We start from the raw sequence: 22,933 nt of genomic DNA on the forward strand, positions 1-22,933 counted from the left end.
AAGGCAAGAAACCAACTTCTACAAGACCTTGTTGCTAGGACAGAAATAATAATATATGAACTGCAGCATGAGAAAACATCGCTTTCTGCATAAGATTTATGTTTTGAGTATTTAAAAATGAGTTCTATTTCAGCATATAATACAATTTGTTTCATGCAAATATCACGGATATTAACAGAGATAGAAATGTGAAATGCACAGCAAAACGTTTTTATGCCAGTTAATCCTTTGCATGATATTTTCTTACAGTGACATCATACTCTTTGAAGAGAATTTTTTTTCACTTCATGGCTCAATACATTTTCAAGTATAATAACAGAATTAGAGAAAACGAGAGACCTGGTTCTATATGTGCCTATTTCAACAGTCCACAATCAAAGTTTTATGTGCTGTATTTGCTGATACATACATGCTTTGACTGGCATAAACCTTGACCTGATATAGAAATCATACGACTCTGAAGCACAGACCTTATCACAAGCAACCTTACAGTTGAAAGATAAGTTCTGATTCACTAATAATGAAGCTCAATCTTAAACTCAAACTAAAGATCCATGATCTCTAGACCTGCTCTTGTATTGGGCCTTTGCAGATTGAGGTCTATGCAGCTGACTGTATTTATGATTGCAAGCAAACATCATATACCTTGAGTTCCTGGTTCATTCTGGGACAGAAGATCTGAGTTGTCACTTGTTTCAGTTGGGTGTAGTTTATAATTGGATAAACATGATTTATTAGTGATGGTTGCATTTCAATGGTACCCACTCACTATAATTTGTTTATTTACTTATGGTCTTCAACTGAGTAAATGTATAAGGAGAGGAGAGGCATTCAAGGGCCATAACTCCTCTAAATGATGACCATGAGTGCTTGAATTCCAACTACTTCGGGAAATCGTCAATACAAGAGTCTACTACCATTTTTATTTAAGACTAAGAAGACATCATAAGAAGCCTTCTGGTGAAAATCACAGTGTTAATATGACTTTCCAATCTGGAGAAATACTGATATGAAGATTTTCAAGATGGCTGCCATGGCAGCCATATCGGACATTAGATCAGTGGTGGTTTCTTTCTACAAGACCAAGTAGACTCCTTGATAAGTACCTGAGTGAAAATCAAATTTTTGATATAACCATCTTTCCAGAATGAGAAGTAATAATTTAATTTTCAAGATGGCCACTGTGTTGGCCTTATTAGATATCCAGGCAGTACTAATTTCGTTTAAGACCAATCATCATAAGAAGTCTTCTTGTACAAATCCCATGCTGATATGAATTCCTGTTTAGGAAAGAGTAGTGATATCAAGAGTTCAAGAATTGGCCACTGTAGAAACCATACTGAATGTCCAAGGCACACCCCTTTCATACAGGACTAGCTAGACAATGTGATGAATGTGTGTGTAAAGTTTCATGGCAATCCTCCAGGAAGTTTAAAGCTGTAGCAATAACAAACTTGTGCTAATGAATCAATGGATGATATACAACAGGTCATCCCATAATCTCATGCAATCAGTGACATATAGAGCTAAAAACTAGGACTGCCTGATAAATCATCTAAATTAGCAGCTATGACCCCCTCCTTTTGTTTTTCTGTAGAGGATTTAATATACATGGTAACTTTGCACATCTGAACTTGAGAATTAGTTGTAAATCATAAATAACAGTTTGTTTTTACCCAGAATTACCTCTACACCCAAAACAAGATACTTCAGAAAAAGTGTTCCAATAATTACAGATCATATGATCAGATGAAAATGTATATGTTATAAACTTGAAATGGTAAGTTGAAAATGTATGTGTTATAAATTTGAAATGTTAAGATGAAACTCTATGTGGTATAAACTAGAAACAGTCATTTGAAAATGTATGTTGTATAAAACAAGAAATAGCTGAAAATTTATGTGGTATAAGCTAGAAATGGCCAGTTGAAAATGTAGGTGGTAGCGAAGTAGAATTGGTCACTTGGAAATATATATGGTACAAAACTAGAAATATTTCAAGAGGAGTAGGCGAAACTTGATACTTTCATCATTATAGCATTGTTGAAGCCATCTTGGTTGTCATATTTCTCTACATCAGGAAAGTCTGTACAAAATCATGTGAAAATCAAAATTCATATGGATCTTTTCAATACAAAGATCTGTACAATATTTGGTTTCAGTCAAAAGGATTTTTTTAAAAATTAAAAAGTGGAATGGGAATTCATGATGCAAGAACAAACTTTATGGTCAAATAGGGACTGTACTGCATAAAATTCTGAGGCAAATATTTTAAATCAAACTTGATCAAGGTCCTCTCAATATAAACCATGAATCTTAAACTGGGCTTAAATCCACGAGACAATCTTAAGATTTTCAAATCAAAATAGAATTCATGATGTAAGGGCTAAGTTCTACATAACTAAGTCAAATTTTGCCATGAACACATTAAAATGAAAGAAACTTTCCTCAATACAAAATTTTGTACTAAATTTTAATCTGTGAAGTCCATCTAAAATTACTGAGTGGAAATAGAATTAATGATACAAAGAGCCAACAAGGATCATAACTCTGTAAAAAAAACAGATCAGTATTAAATCTGACATACTTTTCTTCAATGTAAATCCACATACTAATATTAAGTGTCTTTTTATTTATGAAGTGCATCAAAAGTTACTATGTGGAAATAAAATCTGTAATGCAAGAAAAAATAAGGGCCACAACGTCATCAAATTTTAATATAAATTGACTTTAATGACTTCTTCTTAATATAAGACAGTATCCTAAAGTTGGTCCATCAAGAATTACTAAGCTGAAATAGAATTCATGATACGAGAGCAAACAAGAGCCATAACTGTAAAATTCTGATATAAATAAATCAAAATCAAACTTTACATACTAAATTTGGTTTTAATCCATAAAGTCAATGAAATATTTATGAGTAGAAATGGAACTCATGATGCAAGGGCAAACTACTGAGTCATACAAGAGCAGTATCTCCATCATATTTTGATGGAAATATGAGAAAATCAAACTTGATTGAACTCATTATAATATAAAACCCAATGCCAGATCAGACTGAATCCAAAATGTTCATGAAACGAAACTGAATTACTCAATGGTCGGGTGGCTGGGATGGGACCATCAAATAGAGTTAAAACTATATGCCAACTCTATGGTAAATGGGAGGGGCATTTTGTGTGTGTATATATATATTTCCAACTGTAAAATGTGGGATGTAGCAGGGCAGATTATCATATAATAAATGTTATACATACTGAGTAAGGGCCAGCAGGTGCTTGTCCTGTTTTCTCCCAGTGGAGGTAGGGTAAGTCAGGAATGGTCCCTGGCTGCCGTCTTTCTCGCTTATTACTCCTCAGTTCCTGGTAGTCCTTTCCTATAGTTTAAAATGGACTTAACATATCCTGAATATTGAAGATTTTATTCAAGATTCTGTGAGTGATCATGTATTGTGTTTTTAAACTTTTCAAGAGACAAATTCAGGCTCTAACTTGGTCCCACTTTCGCCAATACATGCAAAATATTGTGAGCCATAGATATATGACTGGTCACACACAAATTATATTCAAATCACATACAAAAAGACTGCTGTCAGTTTTCTTGCCCAAATAATTTTCAGAACATTTAATCTCAAAACACTGTTACTATGTTTATTTTCGGGGTCTTAATGCCCCAAACCCAGAATTATCTCCCTTTGAAGATGACCCGACACCACAAAAAAACCCAAACTTTTTGGATATGAGTATAGCATGCTAATTATTCCACTAATTTGGCTCCTACCTCTTTTAGTTTCCTCTACTAACATGGAGAAGCCACACTGTGTGTATTCTATATCCCAAGCCAGCAGGGGGTTTAAAAAAGTATTTGTTAGAGTGTATTCATGCATGTGTGTGTATTTGCACACTCACCAAGAATGGTGCTTGCCCAAGTGTTGTATCTGGTACCAAGAGGATCATCATCTGGCTCCCATTGACTGTCATCATCAGTTATTATCTCGGTCTTCTCCTCATCTAGTTTCTCCTGTTAGAAAATTATATCTAGGCCTTAGGATATACATTTTCAAATTTGGTACATTATGTCTTCACTGACAAATGAACCATGAATTATTTTTTAACTAATCTCTTAAATTCTCACAATGTTTTAATTTTGAAAAAAACATGGTCATGAAAATTGCTCCCAAAATTGATTAACTGGCACCATGTAAGTTTTCTGTTTTCCATATGTGCAATGAGACAGAGACTGGATGTAATTTGTAAACTCACAAATTTAATAACTTCAAGTATATAAAAAAATATCATGTAATAATTACAAGCTACTTGACTTGGGTAAAGTTTCATTTGAAAACCCAATGCAAAATTTCCTGGTTAGCAGTTTTTTGGCCATATATTCAAGTCTCCTTTACCTTATAAAGATACACGCAGCCTAAAATAAGAGCCCTTCGAAGAGACTGATAATGCGTCTTACAAGAATTCTAATGATCCAAGAGGAGTTTTTCTTCTCTCCAATTATTCTTTTAGACACCTGAGAACGGAATCTATTTCTTTTGTTCTTGGCAATTCCCAATATTTCAAATTTAGTAACAGAAATATTTTCTTCCATTTCTGTTGTAAACATGCTCACAGGACACCAATGTAAGTGCAGTACAAGATTATTTGTCACGACCTTTCATATTGAATTGATATCAAGGGTAGAAAATAATTCAACTTGTCTCAAACAATGTCAAGATATATCCACTTACAAACTTTGGCTAAATCTATATTTAATATTTTGAAGAAAAGAAAACACTCTAGGTACTTAGTGTCATCACTCAGGGTATTTTACTAATATATCCACAAACTGGGTTTTGAAACAATTCCATTCAAACTTGTTTACGTTATTATGATTACAAGCCAGTACAGCAACATACTTGAGTCAAGATTTTTGGCTTTGAAATCAGTGTCAGATTGATGATAATTGACTTGTTGATTGGAATATAACTACCATATTTACCGTATATGTTGGGACAGCATATTTGTTGGGACACCATAAATTAATTTTAAAAGTAATTTTTTTGTGCACTCTATGTTCTGGGACACATCAATTTTTACGAGTTGTAAGTTATGGGACACCTTTTAAATCATTCAAAAATTACATGTCGAAAAATGCCCTCTGACTGAAATTTATTTAAAAAATATAAAACTGTACTTGAGATAAAACTCTTTAATCCATTGCAGCAGCATCTCATCAACACAACCCTTCTCCTGCACACGTATGATCCAATCTTTTGGCACATGAATATTTTTCTTAGCTTTCTCATATCGTGAAAATTTGTTAGAGGCAACACATGACCTGAAGTGGAAACTGCAAGGACAAAAGTCAGAATTTTTCAAATCAGCACTAGTCTTGGTAATTCACAAACTTTTGACCCCCATCTTATCATCAGTCCATCCAGGAATGCGATCAAAGTACACTGGAGTTTCATCCATGTTAATGATCATATTGTCAGCAAAATGATCTGTTTCTCTTTTGGCCTTCACAAATTCATCACATGATTTTATTTTCTCCAAATCTTTTGGGTGATGCTGGATCATCGATAATTGCACATGAAGCACTATATTGTGTCACTTCAAAAACTGTTCCATTGTTTCACTTTATTTTCAAAATTTCATGAATACCGGTGAAAAGGAACCAAATTTAGCTTCCATATCTCAACCATCTTTGTAAATTCAAAAAATAAAAATAAAACATTGGCACACTTAAAAGATTCCATAGTCGGCTTCCTAGGTCAGCTTACTTTGCAATAAATAAACCTTTGTATAGATATCTTTTAAAATAATTCGGGCTTCAGGATCCAAAGTCGGCTTGCTTTGTAATAAAAATAACCTTTGTCTTTGATGTCCTGTCGGTAGGTTCAAAGAATGAGTTAACTGCTCGCTGCTAGTCATGTTTATTCACCACCAGGGCTTCTATGTGCTTGGCATCTGTGGTTACAATTAATACAAAGGAGCATTGATGCCTGCGGGTAAATAGTAAGGATAATTTTGTAACCCAAGCTGGTGAAAAGATTGTCACTTGCACTCAAGTGAATGTGTTTTCAAATAATGATTTTTATTTGCAAGATACTGTCATACAGTAGACCTGGATATAATTCAATCTTGGCTATTTTGCACCTAACACCATGTCATGCAAGAATGGCAGTTGTCTTCAATATATCTATTGATTATTTCCCTCTCATTTGTGAAATCATTTGCTTTGCTTCTGGCCTTCATGAATTCGTCACATGATTTTATTTTATCCAAATATTCTGGGTGACACTGGGCCATCGACATCTGTGCACAAAGCACAAAATTGTGTCACTTGAAATTTTGTTCCATTGTTTCAATTTATTTTTGAAATTCACATGAATACAGGTGAATAGGAACCATATCTAGGCTGTCTTTGTCTATTCCAACAAATTTTTTTTGGCTCACTTCACAGAATCCATAATCAGCTTCCAATGTCAGCTTGCTTTGTAATAAAATAACCTTTGTATTGATATCCTTTACACAAAAAAGTGTCCAAAGTCAGCTTCTGTGATCAGCTTGCTTTGTAAGAATAAAAAATAACCTTTTGTCTTTGATTTCGTGTCAGTAGGTTCAAAGAAGGAGTTAACTGCTCGCTGCTAGTCATGTTTATTCACCACCAGGGCTTCTATGTTCTTGGCATATGTGGTTACAATTAATACAAAGGAGCATTGATGCCTGCGGGTAAATAGTAAGGATAATTTTGTAACCCAAGCTGGTGAAAAGATTGTCACTTGCACTCAAGTGAATGTGTTTCAAACGATGATTTTTATTTGCAAGATACTGTCATACAGTAGACCTGGATATAATTCAATCTTTATTATTTTGCACCCAACACTGTGTCATGTGTGAATGGCATCTTCAAGATATCGGTTGACTATTTCCCTCTTGTTTGCGATTTTGCTGGCTCTGGTTTTCAGTCAGATAACATGTTCAAACCTTTGAGCACAACCACACACAACTGTTTCTCAATGTTCATGTCAATGAACAACGTGGTGTGTGGTATCGGACACAGTTGATACACGCTACAGTATGGAAGCCTATGCTACTTATACAGATTTCATGGAAATATTTTATTCTTTAATGCTCATGTTGAAAAAAGAAATAAATGATAACAACACAAGGTTAGTTTCTTTCTTTTTATTATCAATTAAGCATTTTATTTATCTATTTTATTGCAATGTGCAGTGGGGGGAGGACAAGCACAACTGCAATACAAATTTGTTTCGTTTCTTAAGTCTTGGGACAAAAGTGTGAATATGCTGGTGGTCAGATCTGCACCATTTCCATTCTGAGCCATTTAAATAATTCAAAAAGTGTTTTTGCAAAAACCCACATTAATGCCACCACTCATGCAAGAAGAGTAAAGATAACAAGATATTTAAGATGGCCACTACTGTGCCATGTTAGAGATCAGACAAGATATTTGAGATGGCCACTACTGTGCCATGTTAGAGATCAGGCAATATATTTGAGATGGCCACTACTGTGTCATGTTAGAGATCAGACAAGATATTTGAGATGACCACTACTGTGCCATGTTAGAGATCAGAAAAGATGTTTGAGATGCCCACTACTGTGATATGTTAGAGATCAGACAAGATATTTGAGAGGGTCACTATTGTGCCAGGTTAGAGATCAGACAAGATATTTGAGATGGCCACTACTGTGCCATGTTAGAGATCAGACAAGATATTTGGGATAGTCACTACTGTGCCATGTTAGAGATCAGACAAGATATTTGAGAGGGTCACTGTTATGCCATGTTAGAGATCAGACAAGATATTTGAGATGGCCACTACTGTCCCATGTTAGAGATCAGACAAGATATTTGAGAGGGTTACTATTGTGCCATGTTAGAGATCAGACAAGATATTTGAGATGGCCACTACTGTGCCATGTTAGAGATCAGGCAATATATTTGAGATGGCCACTACTGTGTCATGTTAGAGATCAGACAAGATATTTGAGATAGTCACTACTGTGCCATGTTAGAGATCAGACAAGATATTTGAGAGGATCACTATTGTGCCATGCTAGAGATCAGATAAGATATTTGAGAGGATCACTATTGTGCCATGTTAGAGATCAGACAAGATATTTGAGAGGATCACTATTGTGCCATGTTAGAGATCAGACTAGCACCATTTTCACTGAGAACCAGCTATATAATACGACAGCATTTACTGAAAACTCCATTTCAATACAACTATCTGTTCACAAGAAGTAGCCATACAAAGATATCCATTATTTATATTAAGGCAAATATTTTTGCATTATCTTAATATAGGAACAATGTTTTGTGTTTCCTTTTAAATGTCAGAATTGCCATCTGTTTAGGTAAAGTAATTACAGTAGAACCTGTCTTGAAAGACCACCCCTTCTACAAAACAAATATGGTCTTTCAAGACAGGTGGTCTCTCATAACAGGTCATAATACCATAAAATCAATAAATCTATGCATTGAGAATAAGGTTACTCAAGACAGGTGGTCTCACATAACAGTGGTCTTTCAAGACAGGTTTTTATTGTACTATGAGATTTTTCAAAAGTTGGGTTATTACATTGGCATCATTTTCATTTAGGACTACAGTAAGAAGGATTGAAGTAAAAAAAACCCACATCAATACAACCACCCTATAAAGAGTAGCCATAACAAGATTTTCAAGATGGCCAGTGACATTTTTGTTTTGCTTTCTTTACGTAAATGGAAGCCTTGTAATGAAAACCTCATGTTTATATTACCATCTGTCCTTGAGTAGTAGCTTCACAAGAGTGGCCATATTGGAGGTCTTATTACCACCATTTTAATATGGAAGTAACTACATATCATATAAAGCCTTTCAATGAAAACCCATTTACGTAAGGCTATCAATTCAACAGAAGCAGTGATTACAGATTTTCAAGATGGCTACTGTATCCATAAAGACATAATAGACATCATAAGAATTACTTTAATGAAAATCCCACGACAATACGAACATCAATTCAGGAGAAGTGTTAAAAGAATTTTCAAGATGGCCATTGTGGTGGCCAAACTGAAGCTATAACATTCAGGAGGAGTAGCGTTAATATGATTTTCAAGATGTCTAACTGGATGCCAAAGGATCACCATTTTTACAGGATCATGCAGACATCAAAAGAAGTCCCTCTGTGAAAACTTGATGTAAATACAACTAATGAGAATAAGGTTTTCAAGATGGCTACGACGGTGGCCATACTAAATATTTGGCACATTCTACTAGTCCTCATAAGAAGTCTTTTAGTTAAAACTCCACATCAATATGACCATTTGCTCAGATGGAGCAGTACTCAGAATGGCTGCCACAGTGCCTACTTCGGAAGCCGGAATTGTACCATTTTCAATTAGGACCCACTAGATATGATAAGAAGCGTTTCTGTCAGAACTCCATGCTAACATGACCATGCCATCCAAAGATGCAGAAATAACAAGATTTTAATGACAGCCAACATAGCAGCCATATCTGATGTCCGAGTGGCACCATTTTCATCTAGATTTGGTTTTGGTTTGGTGTCAGATAATGCAAGCATATTACATAGCATTGCAGAAATTGGAATATAATAAATTGCCTGTGGGCATACCAACCATGGTGGCTGACCTGAGCTGAATCCACACCCCTTTGTGCTCTCATAAGACCCACATTGTAGCCACTCAACCACTGTCATTCTCTTCGTTAAGGATCAACTTTCAAAAAAAGTCTTTTGGTTATAAATCTATGTCAATGTGACTGTCCATTCAGGAGAAGTGATAAAAGATTTTTAAGACTGCTGTCATGGTGGCCATACTGGATGTCAGAATAGTGCCATTTTTATTTAGGATCATGTCAAGTCTTTTAGTGTCATGTTAATAGGAGGTGCTGTGATAACGAGATGTTCCTGATGGCCACCAGTTTAGGAGGAATAGCCATAACAAACTTGTGTCTATGTCCAGTTAAGTTTTAAAAAAGTACTATCACTGACATTTCTCCCACTAATGACCTCAACCTCTGAGCTAGAAACCTGATTATTGTATGAAAAGATGTGGGCCTAGGTAAGATTTCATCAGAATACCTGTTGGCATTAAAAAGTGACAGCATGGACAAGAAAACAGAGCATTAACTTACATTATCCCTTGATGGGACTTTGAGACTGACCATGAATATGGACAAGAAAACAGAGCATTAACTTACATTATCCCTTGATGGGACTTTGACTTTGAGACTGACCATGAATAAGCAAGTATAACACTGTCAATTCAATATATATAACAGACTATAGTTTCATTAAACTATCTTGTGTGAAGTTCATTGGTTCAAAACTTGTAACTAAATACAGGTCAGTGATTTATATTTTCATTTGTTCTTGAAACAGGAATTGTGGTTATGGTATGCAAGACAATGCCAAGTCATGATGTACAACTGGATAAAATTTCATCAAAGCATTTTCAGTGGCTCAAAGGTTATGCTTAACACAAAGATAAAAGTTATCATTATACTTTCCCTAGTGGTGATTTTTACCTTGTGCAGGAGGGTGGCTATGGTATGTGACAAGCCATCTAATCATACTATATGCCTGGGCAGGTTATGTGACTGTGGCATGTGACATACCATCTAATCATAATATATCTGTGAAGTGTTGAATTTTGAATTACGGAAAATGTTAAAGTTGGATGCATTGAGCATTAAAGTCTTATTGCATTTAAGCTTGAAAAGTCTTTGTGAAGGGTCACTTTGATCTTTCTTCGTGCATCTCCCCCATGTCAGTGTAAACTTTGAAGGGACAGCATTCAGACCAAGTGAAATTGACTGGGGTATCTTGACATGGTCCTTAGAAAGTAAACATTTGAGCTACCAACCCTAACTGCTTGGTAGGAACCTATGTCCACTTATTATATTTTCAAAGGGAAATTGTCATGCACTGTTGTTCACAGATTATGAGCTGTCTAAACCTGATGAAAGGAATTATTTCTTTGGGAATGATTAGAGACCACCGCCTATGACTGGTTAGAATAAATTAGGATGTACACTTTAGAGCAATCTGACTTTAAAGTGACGACCTTAGACCAAATTCTTTAGTCTGGAAAATTCTTAGAAGAGGAAACTTAGTTGACTCCAGGAAGGCATAAAGACATTAGTGCTTTCCTCGTGAAAAAAGAAAGGGACCAGGTGGTTGTCACGTAAAAAGAAAGGCATGTTCAGTGCTAGGACGGACAAGTTCTGAAAGAAACAGCGATACGGAATGCAATTTTAGTTTCACTTAATATTTTATTATTTGATTGTTTGTTTTATGTAAATGTGTTTGCTTGACTAAGTTTCCATAGTATGTATCATTTATTCAATTCATGAAAATGTGTTGATGCTAGAGATGTTATGCAATTTATTTTACTAAATTTCATGGAAATTTTTGATGCTAGAGTTATTATGCAATTTCATGGAAAGCATTGTTGCCAGATTTGTTATGCCATTTACCTTTTAATTATACAGTTATTAGTTCATTGGTAGAATTGACTGCATGTGACCCAAATGTTCACATGTGTAGGATTTCATATGGTTATATGAAATAACTTCCTTTGTTATTAGGACAATAGAGATCATCGTGAGTTAACAACAATTACCTAATTATATCTGATTCTGTAATGCTTGGATAATCTTGGAGTTAAAAAATGAGTTACATTTCGTTTGAATTTCATGCAACAGTAATCGAACAAGTAGTAGCATATGTAAAATAATACGGTAATATTTGGTGGACGTTCACATGGTAATTTAAGACTTGCCATTGGAAGCAAGGTCAATGTCCTACTGTACTAAGTCAGAATTTATGCAGTGTGTGGATAGCAACACACTCTGAATAGCATAAGTGAATTGTATGTATCTCTAGATCATGGGTATACAGAATTATGGGGCAAATTTGTCCTTTAAGAAATGGCTTTCTGAGAGAAAGACGAGACAGTCAGAAGACAGGAGTACAGGGAAAAGAAAGAAAGAAGGATGAGGTCAGAATAAATGAACCAGGAAGTCCATGAAGGGGCAGAACATAGAGTTTAGAAAGGATGAACTAGGAGACATTGATAAACGGTCAGACAGGAAGGTGATGCAATCAATCATGGACATTGCGCTCTTTTCACCTCTCGTTATGATGATGTCATAAATCCAAATTGGACACACCTGTTAAATTCTACTTATATAATCCAACTTGAATTGGAATTGCCAGTATTAATTTGTTCTGATTAAATTTGTTGTTTTCTTTCAAAAGGGGGCTTGTATTGTTTTATTTCTTCCCAGTATTCTCGCTCAGTTCTCTGTTGAAATTCTCTTCTTCTTTCACTCCCGCTGGGCTATAATATTGAGGGAGGTCATCCTCTGGATAATGCCAGCCAAACCCAATTAACCACCCCTCTTACTAGCAGGGATGACATTACAATATCCTTGGGCAGGATATGTGGCTATGGCATGTGACATGCCATCTAAACATAATACACCACTCCCTTGATAACTCGTGCCCTGATAACTCACAAACCCACTTATAATGCAGGGTCAGGCGTGGATCCAAGTTTTTTAACCAGAAAATACCCCCCTAAATTGATCCCTATTTGTTGAACTTGAAGAAAATCACGATCAAAATTGGTAACGGAAACTCTGATGTATTGCTCTTTATATTGTCGAAAACGGTAGATACGACCTGGAAATTTTAATCAACATTATAAAATATCAAATTTAAAAATAGTTCATACAATTGTTTTACATTTTCTTTCTAAACGACATTCCTAGTACACAGCAATTAACAATATGGAAGGAAATTTTGATCAATGAAAATGTCACTTACGCCAAGTGGAGGCAGTACTTTAATAAATAAATACAAATTAAAATAAGTGTATCAATTGAAACTTGTGTTCTAGCTTTATCATTTAGTTCCTTTTAAGTGTAATTGTCATAAATGCAATGTGTCCTCTTGTAATTAAACGTAAAATGCGTTACTCTACCGCAACAGCTATGTCCGCAAGTGTTTCTCTGAGAACCTAATTAAGTGCCGACCGTGTTTTGATAACTGACTTGCAGAAGTATTTGTTGTATTGCTGCATTGAATTAAAAGATGGCCTCCTTTGTATTATCATGTTAGTTATATCTTTTGAATCAAAAAAAGGGAGGTGGAATAAAAGAAAATTTAAATGGCACGAAAATCCTACAAACAAAATCTAGCAGTCCTGTTCGTATGTCGGGTGAATCCACTTCATTTTATCAATCGAACACTGTTATAAATGTTATTGTGTATGTAACATAAACTACCTTAAATTAACCGACTCTTTCATAACTGTGATCAAAGATAACAAGGCAGCCAAGTGAAATACTTCATAAAATAAAGAGCTTGATTTCACAGATACGGATCATTGTGGGCAAGCAAGTTTGTGAAAATTATTGAACTGGCACTTAGAAATATCCTCAGGGATGATAAGAAATTTCATTATTACTTCAAATGAAATCACACATCAATATTGTACTAATTGAACAATTCAAAAATTTAGTTTCGACGTAGATGATTGTCTCACAAAATAATTGCCACATATTTTTGAAGAAAAAAAGGAATCTTGTTTGGTGGTGTATCAACAGTTAGTCTAGTTCCCTGCTTCTGGACTATTGATTTGGCAGGGTATTATTGAACACCACTAAGGGAACCAGACATATAAAGAAAACAAAAAGCAGTGACGTAATACACAGATTTGTCGCGTACACATGATGGTTGTTGAAACCAGTTGGAACAATCTTTCATATGTTGGACATTTTGAAAATAAATGTTATTTAAACGGAATAACACACAACTTCATCAGGAAAAGAGTGTTCTTAAAAATTATTATTGACATGATTGTAAAATGAGGATTCAGTCATTAAACAGCCCAGTTCCTTAATGCCGCTCCCCTCAATAGTTTTCTCACAGTCAAAGAGATGTTTTTAAATTTTTGGAAGTCCTTCGGCAACTTGCACCTCGCCTATAGTGTGGTATATGTTTGTGGACCCCATTGTGTGCAAGTTGTCGAGGGAGAGGTGTATATGCTTGGGCAAAGTCACAACATAATATCTTGCACATTTCAAAGGCTGTACTCCAGACAGGGATACAAGAAAAAAAATGAAGACCTTGCCATGACCTTGTGTGAGGGGTATGGGAATTTTAGGAGACAAATGTTTCATTATAATATACACTTGCACAAATTTTAATGAAAATCTATCCATTTATTACAAAGTTATGGACCAGACTATTAAATGTTAATGAAAAGATAGATTGACAAAAGCCATAATAAGACATGGCGAGGCATACAATAAACCATCAATAAACAATGGGAAAATATACATATCTGACCTCATCTTCTCTTTCTGGTGCCATCTCAAGTGTTGGATCATAAGGTTCAATTTTCCAGTGCTCCTCCTGCCCCCCAAAAATAAAAAAATAAAAAATAATAAAAATAATGATGAAAATCCTGAAACATAAAATGTCAACATTTTACTTGATTTTATATTTCAAAACTATTTCAAAATAACACTTAACCATTTATGTTTCTTTTTTATTTAGTCTTAGTTCATTTACACTTAAATTTCTGCTTTAATGTTCTCAATGTGGTATGTTGATGAAGAAATACTGTAAAAACACAAAACTGTACAAATGAAGTGGGAATTAGAAGATCATCTGGCAATCAACAATAGATTTATCACATTTTCCTACATTTTAATTTTAATAAAGTAATCACAAATTAAAATAACTAAAATAAAATATCAATTCACATCAAGTTCTCGTGTGCTACTAACATGTCTATAAAACATGTAGGAAGAGACTGAGAGCAAGAGAGATTATCTAATATCTTGTTCCTTATCAAACTTCTCCACGATCATGATGATATATGCATACATTCTAATTAATCATCAGATTGGAAACACAACATCCAGAACAGAGTGGTAACAGTCAAAACATTAAAATGTGTGGGTCTTGCTCATTATTGAAACTGTCCAAAACCTTGATGATGTAAGAACGATATTCTAAGTCAGATAAAAATTAATTCAGAAATCTGGCCTTCTGAGTGCTAACAGGGCAGTCAATTATATGCAAGATTACCACATTTATGAATTATTGATTTATTATGGATCTCATTCATTATCAATCCATATACAATCTTGATGGTACAATCCCATACTTCAAGCTTGATAAAAAATATGGCCTCCAGAGTTGTAAAAAGTTAAGCAAATCAGATGCAAGATCATCTATTTAACATTACAACAGTCTATCACCTACCCACATATTCTGTGTGTGGTTTATATCATCTGGCATTCATTAATATTTCTCCACCTGTTATTAATGTAAAGCTACTTCTAAAGCAGTGGTTCCCAAAATATGAGGATCCCTTCTTAACTTCAAAATATTTAGTGGACCCCCATATGCTAACAGTTGTACATAATACGTTCCCTTAATTGTGAAAATTAATAAGAAAAAAACTGTTATGGACTTAGTAACAAATGTAACTGAACTCCCATTTATGCATCACAGCAACAAATACATACATTTTGAAAAAAAGTAGTGCATGTGTGAGACATTATTTAGACAGTTTATTCATGGCCTGCTTGGAATAACCCCATATGCCCTGAGGGTCCGTGGACCAAAGGCTGGGAACCACTGTTCTAAGGAATTAATTAAGAGACTGTCCAACAATCAGAATCTCTACAGCGCCTGAAAAAGGTGTTAAAAATCTGACTGATGAAGCATTCTGTGGAAGTTAATTCTTTACACAAATTTTTCTGAAACATACTTGGTCAAATGAACTCTTGTTAGTCTTTTTCATGGAAAAACAGTGAAATAATTACAATCTTCCTTAGTAAATAATTCATCCTTAATGGTAGGAAAAATAATCTTATTTCCATCTTTGGGAAACGTTTGTTTCTCCACCCTGAAAATTAATGTTTTCTTTTTATGACACAAGGGGATTGAATCATATCAGAAGCTTGTTAGATAAACAGGTGTCTCTCTAATCAAGAATTTCCCTAATCATTTAACTTCTTTTAAGAAATTGTTTTCAAATAAAAGAACAATGTGAAATGGAAAGATTAGTTCTCAAACCCATGAAACTCTGATCCTGTTTCCAGAAAAACAACTACTATAGTATCATCCATAAGGAATCTATATAAAATGATGAGAAAAACAAATATGACCAAACTCGAGGAAAGAAATGCCATTTTAAGAGTCATAGACATCTATTATTCATTTGTGACACTTTGTAGATGGACAGCTTAATTGGAAAGAAATATACTAAGGCTATTAAGTACTGAAATGGCTAGAAAACCAATAATTCCAACTGGTTTCATTTGAAGTTTTCTGAAGAAAGACGTTATTTCATGTCAGCCACACTATTTTTCCATCCTTTTAGTGCTGAATCTAAACCCATTTTAAAACAACAGTCCATCAGCAGCATCAAGTATGAATGATTAGGTTTCAAATACCACAATCCTAAAGAGGCAAGTCTTTCACAAAGTTTGGTAATAGTTTTCCTTGCTTTTTTTTGCATCAATTCTATTCAAAATTGTTCTGTTGGTACATAATAATAAGAGATCATACAATAGGAAATACTGACACATACCAGCCCAAAACACTGGCACTTACTTGTCCTGAATCTCCAATTCTATTGAAACAGATATTTCACAATACCACACCAATGATACAATAAGAAACACTGCCCATAAAACTCCATTCTACTGAAACAGACATCCCACATTACCACACTGATACAATAGTAAACACTGCTAAATACCTGCTCCAAAAGGCTAATTCTATTCAGACACACATTTCACAATGCCACACTGATAATACAGTAGGAAAACACTGCCATTTACCTGCCCAAACACTCCAATCCTATTGCCATAGACATCCCACATTGCCACGCTGCAGTCCGAGGAAGCTGAGATGATGATAATGCGCTCATTTCTCTCACAAATCTCCAGACTGTTAATCATATCTTGGTGCGCATGGAACTGGCACTGATGGGCTGTAAAACAAAAATAAACTGTTCATCTTTAAGGCCTAAAATCAACCGAGTTCTTCCTTATCCAAGATGCAAGATATTTACAAAATTTGGTTAATATAGTTGGAACAGATGGATGGATGGATGGATGGATGGATGGATGGGCAGAAGGACAATGCATGGACAGCATGATAATTTTTATTCTGATATGCTCTGCCTCATGATAAGTATTCAAAAAGTGACATCAACACCTGTAGGATTAAAACTGGGTCATTTTCCAAACTAGCACATGTGCACTAGAGACACCTGTATTAGGTTTAAGATGGACATACACTGAAAAAAGACACAAAGAGTGGTCAAATAGGTAAAATTTGTAAACAATGATAGATACCTCCTCTTTTGTGGTATGAGACAAAATCTTTTCGCAATTATGAATTACTCATGGAAAGTGGGTCACAATGAGCCACTCTTGATGTATAACATGTCCAACCCATCATGTACTAACTTTGAAACTACAGCGAAAGCTGATTAACGGGAATTTGAATTACAGTCTGGACATGAATTAACGAACCACTGATAAGCATGTCACAGCAACTTAATAGGTGTTCTGAAATACATTCCACAAAGAAGGAACAGAATGGCATTATGAACGAAATGATACATGTACTGTCTCCTTCTTTAGGTACAGGAATAAATGTGTTACATGAAGAAATAGGTAGTTTCATGACTATAGCAGCAAAGACTTACGTGGCTGGTCTGTAATTGGCTCTTCCACCTGGCGAGTGGCATATTCAACTATTTTCCAGACCTTGATGAGTCCATCTACATCCCCTGTAACGAGGAACTGGTTTTTCTTGTCTGTAGCCATCAGAATGCTACCAGCTGTAAGAAGGAAGACAGTCACACAGCTTTTCAAGCAGACTGTCTACTATTTTAAAGTGCAAATAAATTACAGGAAAATTTGCATCATCCAATCTGCATTGAAGATTCAAACAACTTTTATCTATTTAATAATCACATGGCTATATATGTCACATGAGCACTATAAATATTAGATATTTTATGTTGTTTATCTTTCCTGAATTTACTCTGAGTGAGATCACAAGTAAGAGGAGATAACAAGTTTAGTGTAATGTATTTAAATATCACTTGATCAATTAAACATCACTTACAAAGATTTGGTGAACATGAAAGACAAAAGGAACAGCAGCATTATGATATATGTTACAGTAAAATCTGCCTTAAAGGACACCATATAATTCTCTCCTTTTTTACCCTTGTATAAAGGATACCTGTCCATAAAGGGCATGGGCAGGTTGAACTGAATACATTTTTTTTAAAAGCTTCAATACCGCAGTTCACATTGTCAACAGCGATAATGTCATATCACTAGGAAGTAATCCATTTCTTGTTTTCATCAAATGCACACAAGTCTAAATTTTGTATGAAGGGTTGCACAGTAAAACTGGAATGGAATGGTAAAAAAAAAATGTGCGTTGCAACTGTCAATATATTACCATGGTGGTGTGCTATGAACTCGGCCACAAGCTGACAGTGTGCAGTATTCCAGAATCGAACCCATCCATTTCCCCCACAGGACACCAAATTGGCACCCCCACCTGCTGAGTGCCCCTTCCTGGCTTCAAGGAACAACAGCTTAGCAATGGCAGACCCAAACTCATTCTGAAAAATACATATTGGATATGTTACATGATGAACCATGCAGACACAACATGGATACCCTGCCAATACTGAGACATGAAGAAATACTGGTATGCAAGGACAAAATCTAAGTCAAACAGTAAAAGAATCTGGTCAAATATTTTTGAAATATATTGAAAATTGCACATAACATGGAGTTTTTACTACAAAGAATATTCTGGTCAAAAGTCCTTCAAAAGTTATTAAGTGGAAATTAAATTGATAATGGACAGAACAGGAAGGAACTGAAGAATGTAGTAACACTATACGCAAACTCCACTGAATTGAATTCATGAAAGCAACCTGTGTACAGACATAAGTATTTCCATTAACAACAAGTGGAATGGTGAACAATTTGCTTACAATAATATATCCCTATCTAGCCCAACTCTCACCATCATGATGGAAGTGAATCTGCACTACAGACTCATTTGAAAACAACTTTGGGACTAGTTAGCTCCAGTTATAAGTCAAAAAGAACAATAACTCTTACAAAATTATGAAAGCACCATGGTTTGTCAGTATGTACACTGGCTTGTGATGATCATTTATTAAAAACAAATATGACTGAAATCCCTGCACAGATCTGTAAATCAAAATGTGAAATAACTCCTACAAAACTATTGGAAGTACAGTAAATGGCCAGTATGTTCATCTTTAGATAACCATCATAATACGTAATGCATATGTGAGGCATCCATAATAACTACAATGCTAATTAAAATGATATTTTAGAAACTTGAATGCTTGTTGGGTTTTACCTTGTCATGTTACTTAATTTAAAGTCTCCAGACAAAACAACATATTAAAGGTTTCACAGCAATCCAATGAAAACTGAGAGTAGTTGTAATCACAAAAATTCTCTCACGCATTCCATCCAGGTGTATTTAAGTTAAAAAGGGTAACAAATAACATTTGTACGATAGCAGTGATTTAAAAATATGCACGTTTGATGATGATGATGATCATGACAGGCATCACCTTTTAACAGCAATCCATCAAAACTATGAAACAAGTTGTATTCACAAATTCTGTCATACATTTCATTCAGCTGGCAGACAATGAGGCTAATAAAATAACTCTAACAAACTTTGAGTGGGCAATATATTTTATTGATCTGTGGATCTTCAGATGTTGACCATAACATGTACAATGTTTCATGGTGATCAACTGACAACTATGACTAGTTTCATTCTATTAATAAACTGTATCCAGCTGCAAGTTAAAAAGAACAATAACTCTTACAAAATATTTCAGGTGCATAGTAATTTGTTAATATTTGCATTTTCAGTCAGTGGCCATGATATTTACCAAGTTTCATGGTGAGATAATCTTCGGTATATTTTGAATATATTTTACATAAAAAATGAGCAGGAGTTAGTTTCAGTAATGTATCATCAATTTCATAATCAAAAAGGGCAATAACTAAATTATAGGAGCACAATAATTTGTTAATATGCACATTTTTAGGAGATCACCATAATTTTTACAACGTATAATGGCAAACAATCAAAAACCTGTACAACCATCTGCATTCACAGGAGTGTGTGAAGCACAGCAGGGACAGATGAATTTTTGTATGCCACATCCATGTGATGGACAAAAGGTAAGATTATTTTTTGTATATCATTTTCATGTGATGGACAGAAGGACAGATGAATTTTTTTGTATATTACTTTCATGTGATGGACAAAAGGACAGGTTCATTTTTGTATATTATTTTCATGTGATGGACAGAAGGACAGATTCATTTTTGTATATCATTTTCATGTGAGGGACAGAAGGACAGATGAATTTTTGTATATCATTTTCATGTGAGGGACAGAAGGACAGATGAATTTTTTTGTATATTACTTTCATGTGATGGACAGTGGGGGGTGATGAGTTTTTGTGTACCTTATGCATATGATGGACAAAAGGGCAGGAATTTTTGCATACCATATCCATGTGACAGACAGAAGGACAGGTGAACCTTTGTATACCATTACCATCTGACAGACAGAAGGACAGGTGAACCTTTGTATACCATTACCATGTGACAGACAGAAGGACAGGTGAACCTTTGTACACCATTATCATGTGACAGACAGAAGGACAGGTGAACCTTTGCATACCATATCCATGTGACAGACAGAAGGACAGGTGAACCTTTGTATACTATTACCATGTGATCGCTGGTTAATAATATTTAAAAAAATCTAGACCCTCACATTATTTTTCTTACATTAACTATGTGTACAGATAAAATTTTACTAGACCAGACACCTGTGCAAATTGACTTCTTAGTACGGGTGACTGCTCAGATGTTGTTGGTTTAACGACCTTGGAAAAAAACTGAAATATAAAACAGTATATTGCATACAAAATTGATCTTTAAGCAGATTTGACTGCATTTCTCCATCCTCTATATATTACCTGCTCTTCACTGCTTACTATGCTAACTCGAGATGTAGTTGTTCGTGACTTTGGCCTGCTCTTTGGACGGCTGTTTAATGACACATTGGTTATCTGTAATAAATAGAATTTCATGTAATGTTTCTTATCCAACTTTATCTTAAATGCCACCTTACAACAGCAACAAAACCTGACTCACATGAAGTCTTTGTAATTGTTCATTAATTATTACAAGTATTTCATATCAATATGTTTGAATTCTAAGTTATAGTAGTCAGTGCTGTTTGCACAATATTAGTTCTCCTATTTTAAGCAATAACCTCTTTAACTTCATTTGATTGTTAAAACAAACAATATGTGCATATCAACAAGGCATTCCAAAGACTGTTCAAAATAATGTCTGACCTAGCAGATTTTACGCATATCAACAAGGCATTCTGCTGAAAGTTTAAAAGACAATTGTCCAACCTAGCAGATAAAAAAATATATCACATTACAGAATAATGGTCACTTGTATGAGAATGGATGAATGTTATTTCAATTAAAGTTTGTCAAGCAAAGGGCATAATTAAAGAAGTTTTTAGTAAGATGCACAATCATCAAGCCATAGCCTATTTTAGCATTCCATTGCTAAAGTACATAGTTAGGGTCCAATAAATTTCATGGCCTATTCTTGCATTCCATTGTTAAAGTACATACTTAGGGTCCAAAAATTGCATAGTCTTGTCTTGCATTCCGCTGCTGAAGTACATAATTAGGGTCCAATAAATTTCATAGCCCATTCTTGCATTCCATTGCTAAAGTGCATATATAGAGTTCAATAAATTTCAAATTCAGATGGTAGCCTGAGGGCTTTAGGTATTTCCTTTTTACCTTGATATGAATCACTGTATAATAATTGTATAGTAGATATAGTCATTAGTAATTATTAAGTAATTACTCTCCTTTGTGAAATATTTGTATAGTCCTGGTTAAATAAAATGTATAACAAGTCTGATATAACATAAATAAAAGTAAGCCATTAGGCCACTTGTATAAAATATATGATAGCTCAGATCCAGTATTCTAGTAGCCCCATGGATCCAGGAATGATATTTATTGGATCATGTGATAAGCACATGCATTTTTAAAGCTAGAACTTGATGAAGTACTGAGCCACCTGAATATAATATATGGTAGCCCATATCCAGCCTTCTAGTCACCCCTTGCCTTCAGGTATGATATTTGTTGGACCCATATCTAGGTATATGCATTTTTAAAGCTAGAACTTGATAAAGAACTAAGCCACCTGAACAGAATATATGGAAGTCCATATCCATCATTCTAGTAGCCCCTGGACTTGTAGTATACTGTTGGACACATATCTAGGCATGTGCATGTTTAAAGCTGGAATTTGATCAAGAAATGCAAACTACAAAATTATTATATTTTAAGACAAGGTTTGGTAATATCCACCCAAAAACTGCCTCACCAGATAATAATACAAAATTTAAAAATAAGAAATAAAAAACAGACATAAGGTGCCAATCTCCAATAAGTATTATTATTCAAAGTAAGTGCAAACATTTGACACACACGCACACACACACACACACACACACACACACACACATATATATATATATATATATATATATATATATATATATATATATATATATATATATATATATATATATATATATATATATATATATATTACTCAAGTTTATAGGAAGAATAATTATACAGGCACCAATTCCTGATTAGACTACAGTAATGAATTCTGGAATACCATCAAATACATTACTATTGTCTGAGTAACATA

The 22,933-nt window shown here is 34.5% G+C and overlaps 1 protein-coding gene across 1 annotated transcript in view; it reads right to left on the bottom strand.

Moving 5' to 3' along the window:
• LOC149794209 (cilia- and flagella-associated protein 337-like) overlaps positions 1 to 22,933 on the bottom strand; it is a 208,382-nt gene that overhangs the window by 89,580 nt on the left and 95,869 nt on the right. Inside the window, exons 22-28 of the mRNA XM_089968319.1 lie at positions 21,148 to 21,240; positions 18,549 to 18,714; positions 17,779 to 17,913; positions 16,904 to 17,055; positions 14,391 to 14,456; positions 3,909 to 4,020; positions 3,258 to 3,376 (exon numbers count right to left, since the gene is read on the bottom strand). Of these exons, the coding sequence (XP_089824445.1) occupies positions 3,258 to 3,376; positions 3,909 to 4,020; positions 14,391 to 14,456; positions 16,904 to 17,055; positions 17,779 to 17,913; positions 18,549 to 18,714; positions 21,148 to 21,240 (843 nt within the window). The remainder of the gene's footprint in view (positions 1 to 3,257; positions 3,377 to 3,908; positions 4,021 to 14,390; positions 14,457 to 16,903; positions 17,056 to 17,778; positions 17,914 to 18,548; positions 18,715 to 21,147; positions 21,241 to 22,933) is intronic.

This window comes from Sinohyriopsis cumingii, chromosome 8 (assembly GCF_028554795.1).
Source record: "Sinohyriopsis cumingii isolate HCF-2022 chromosome 8, ASM2855479v2, whole genome shotgun sequence".
NCBI classification, from domain to species: Eukaryota; Metazoa; Mollusca; class Bivalvia; order Unionida; family Unionidae; genus Sinohyriopsis; species Sinohyriopsis cumingii.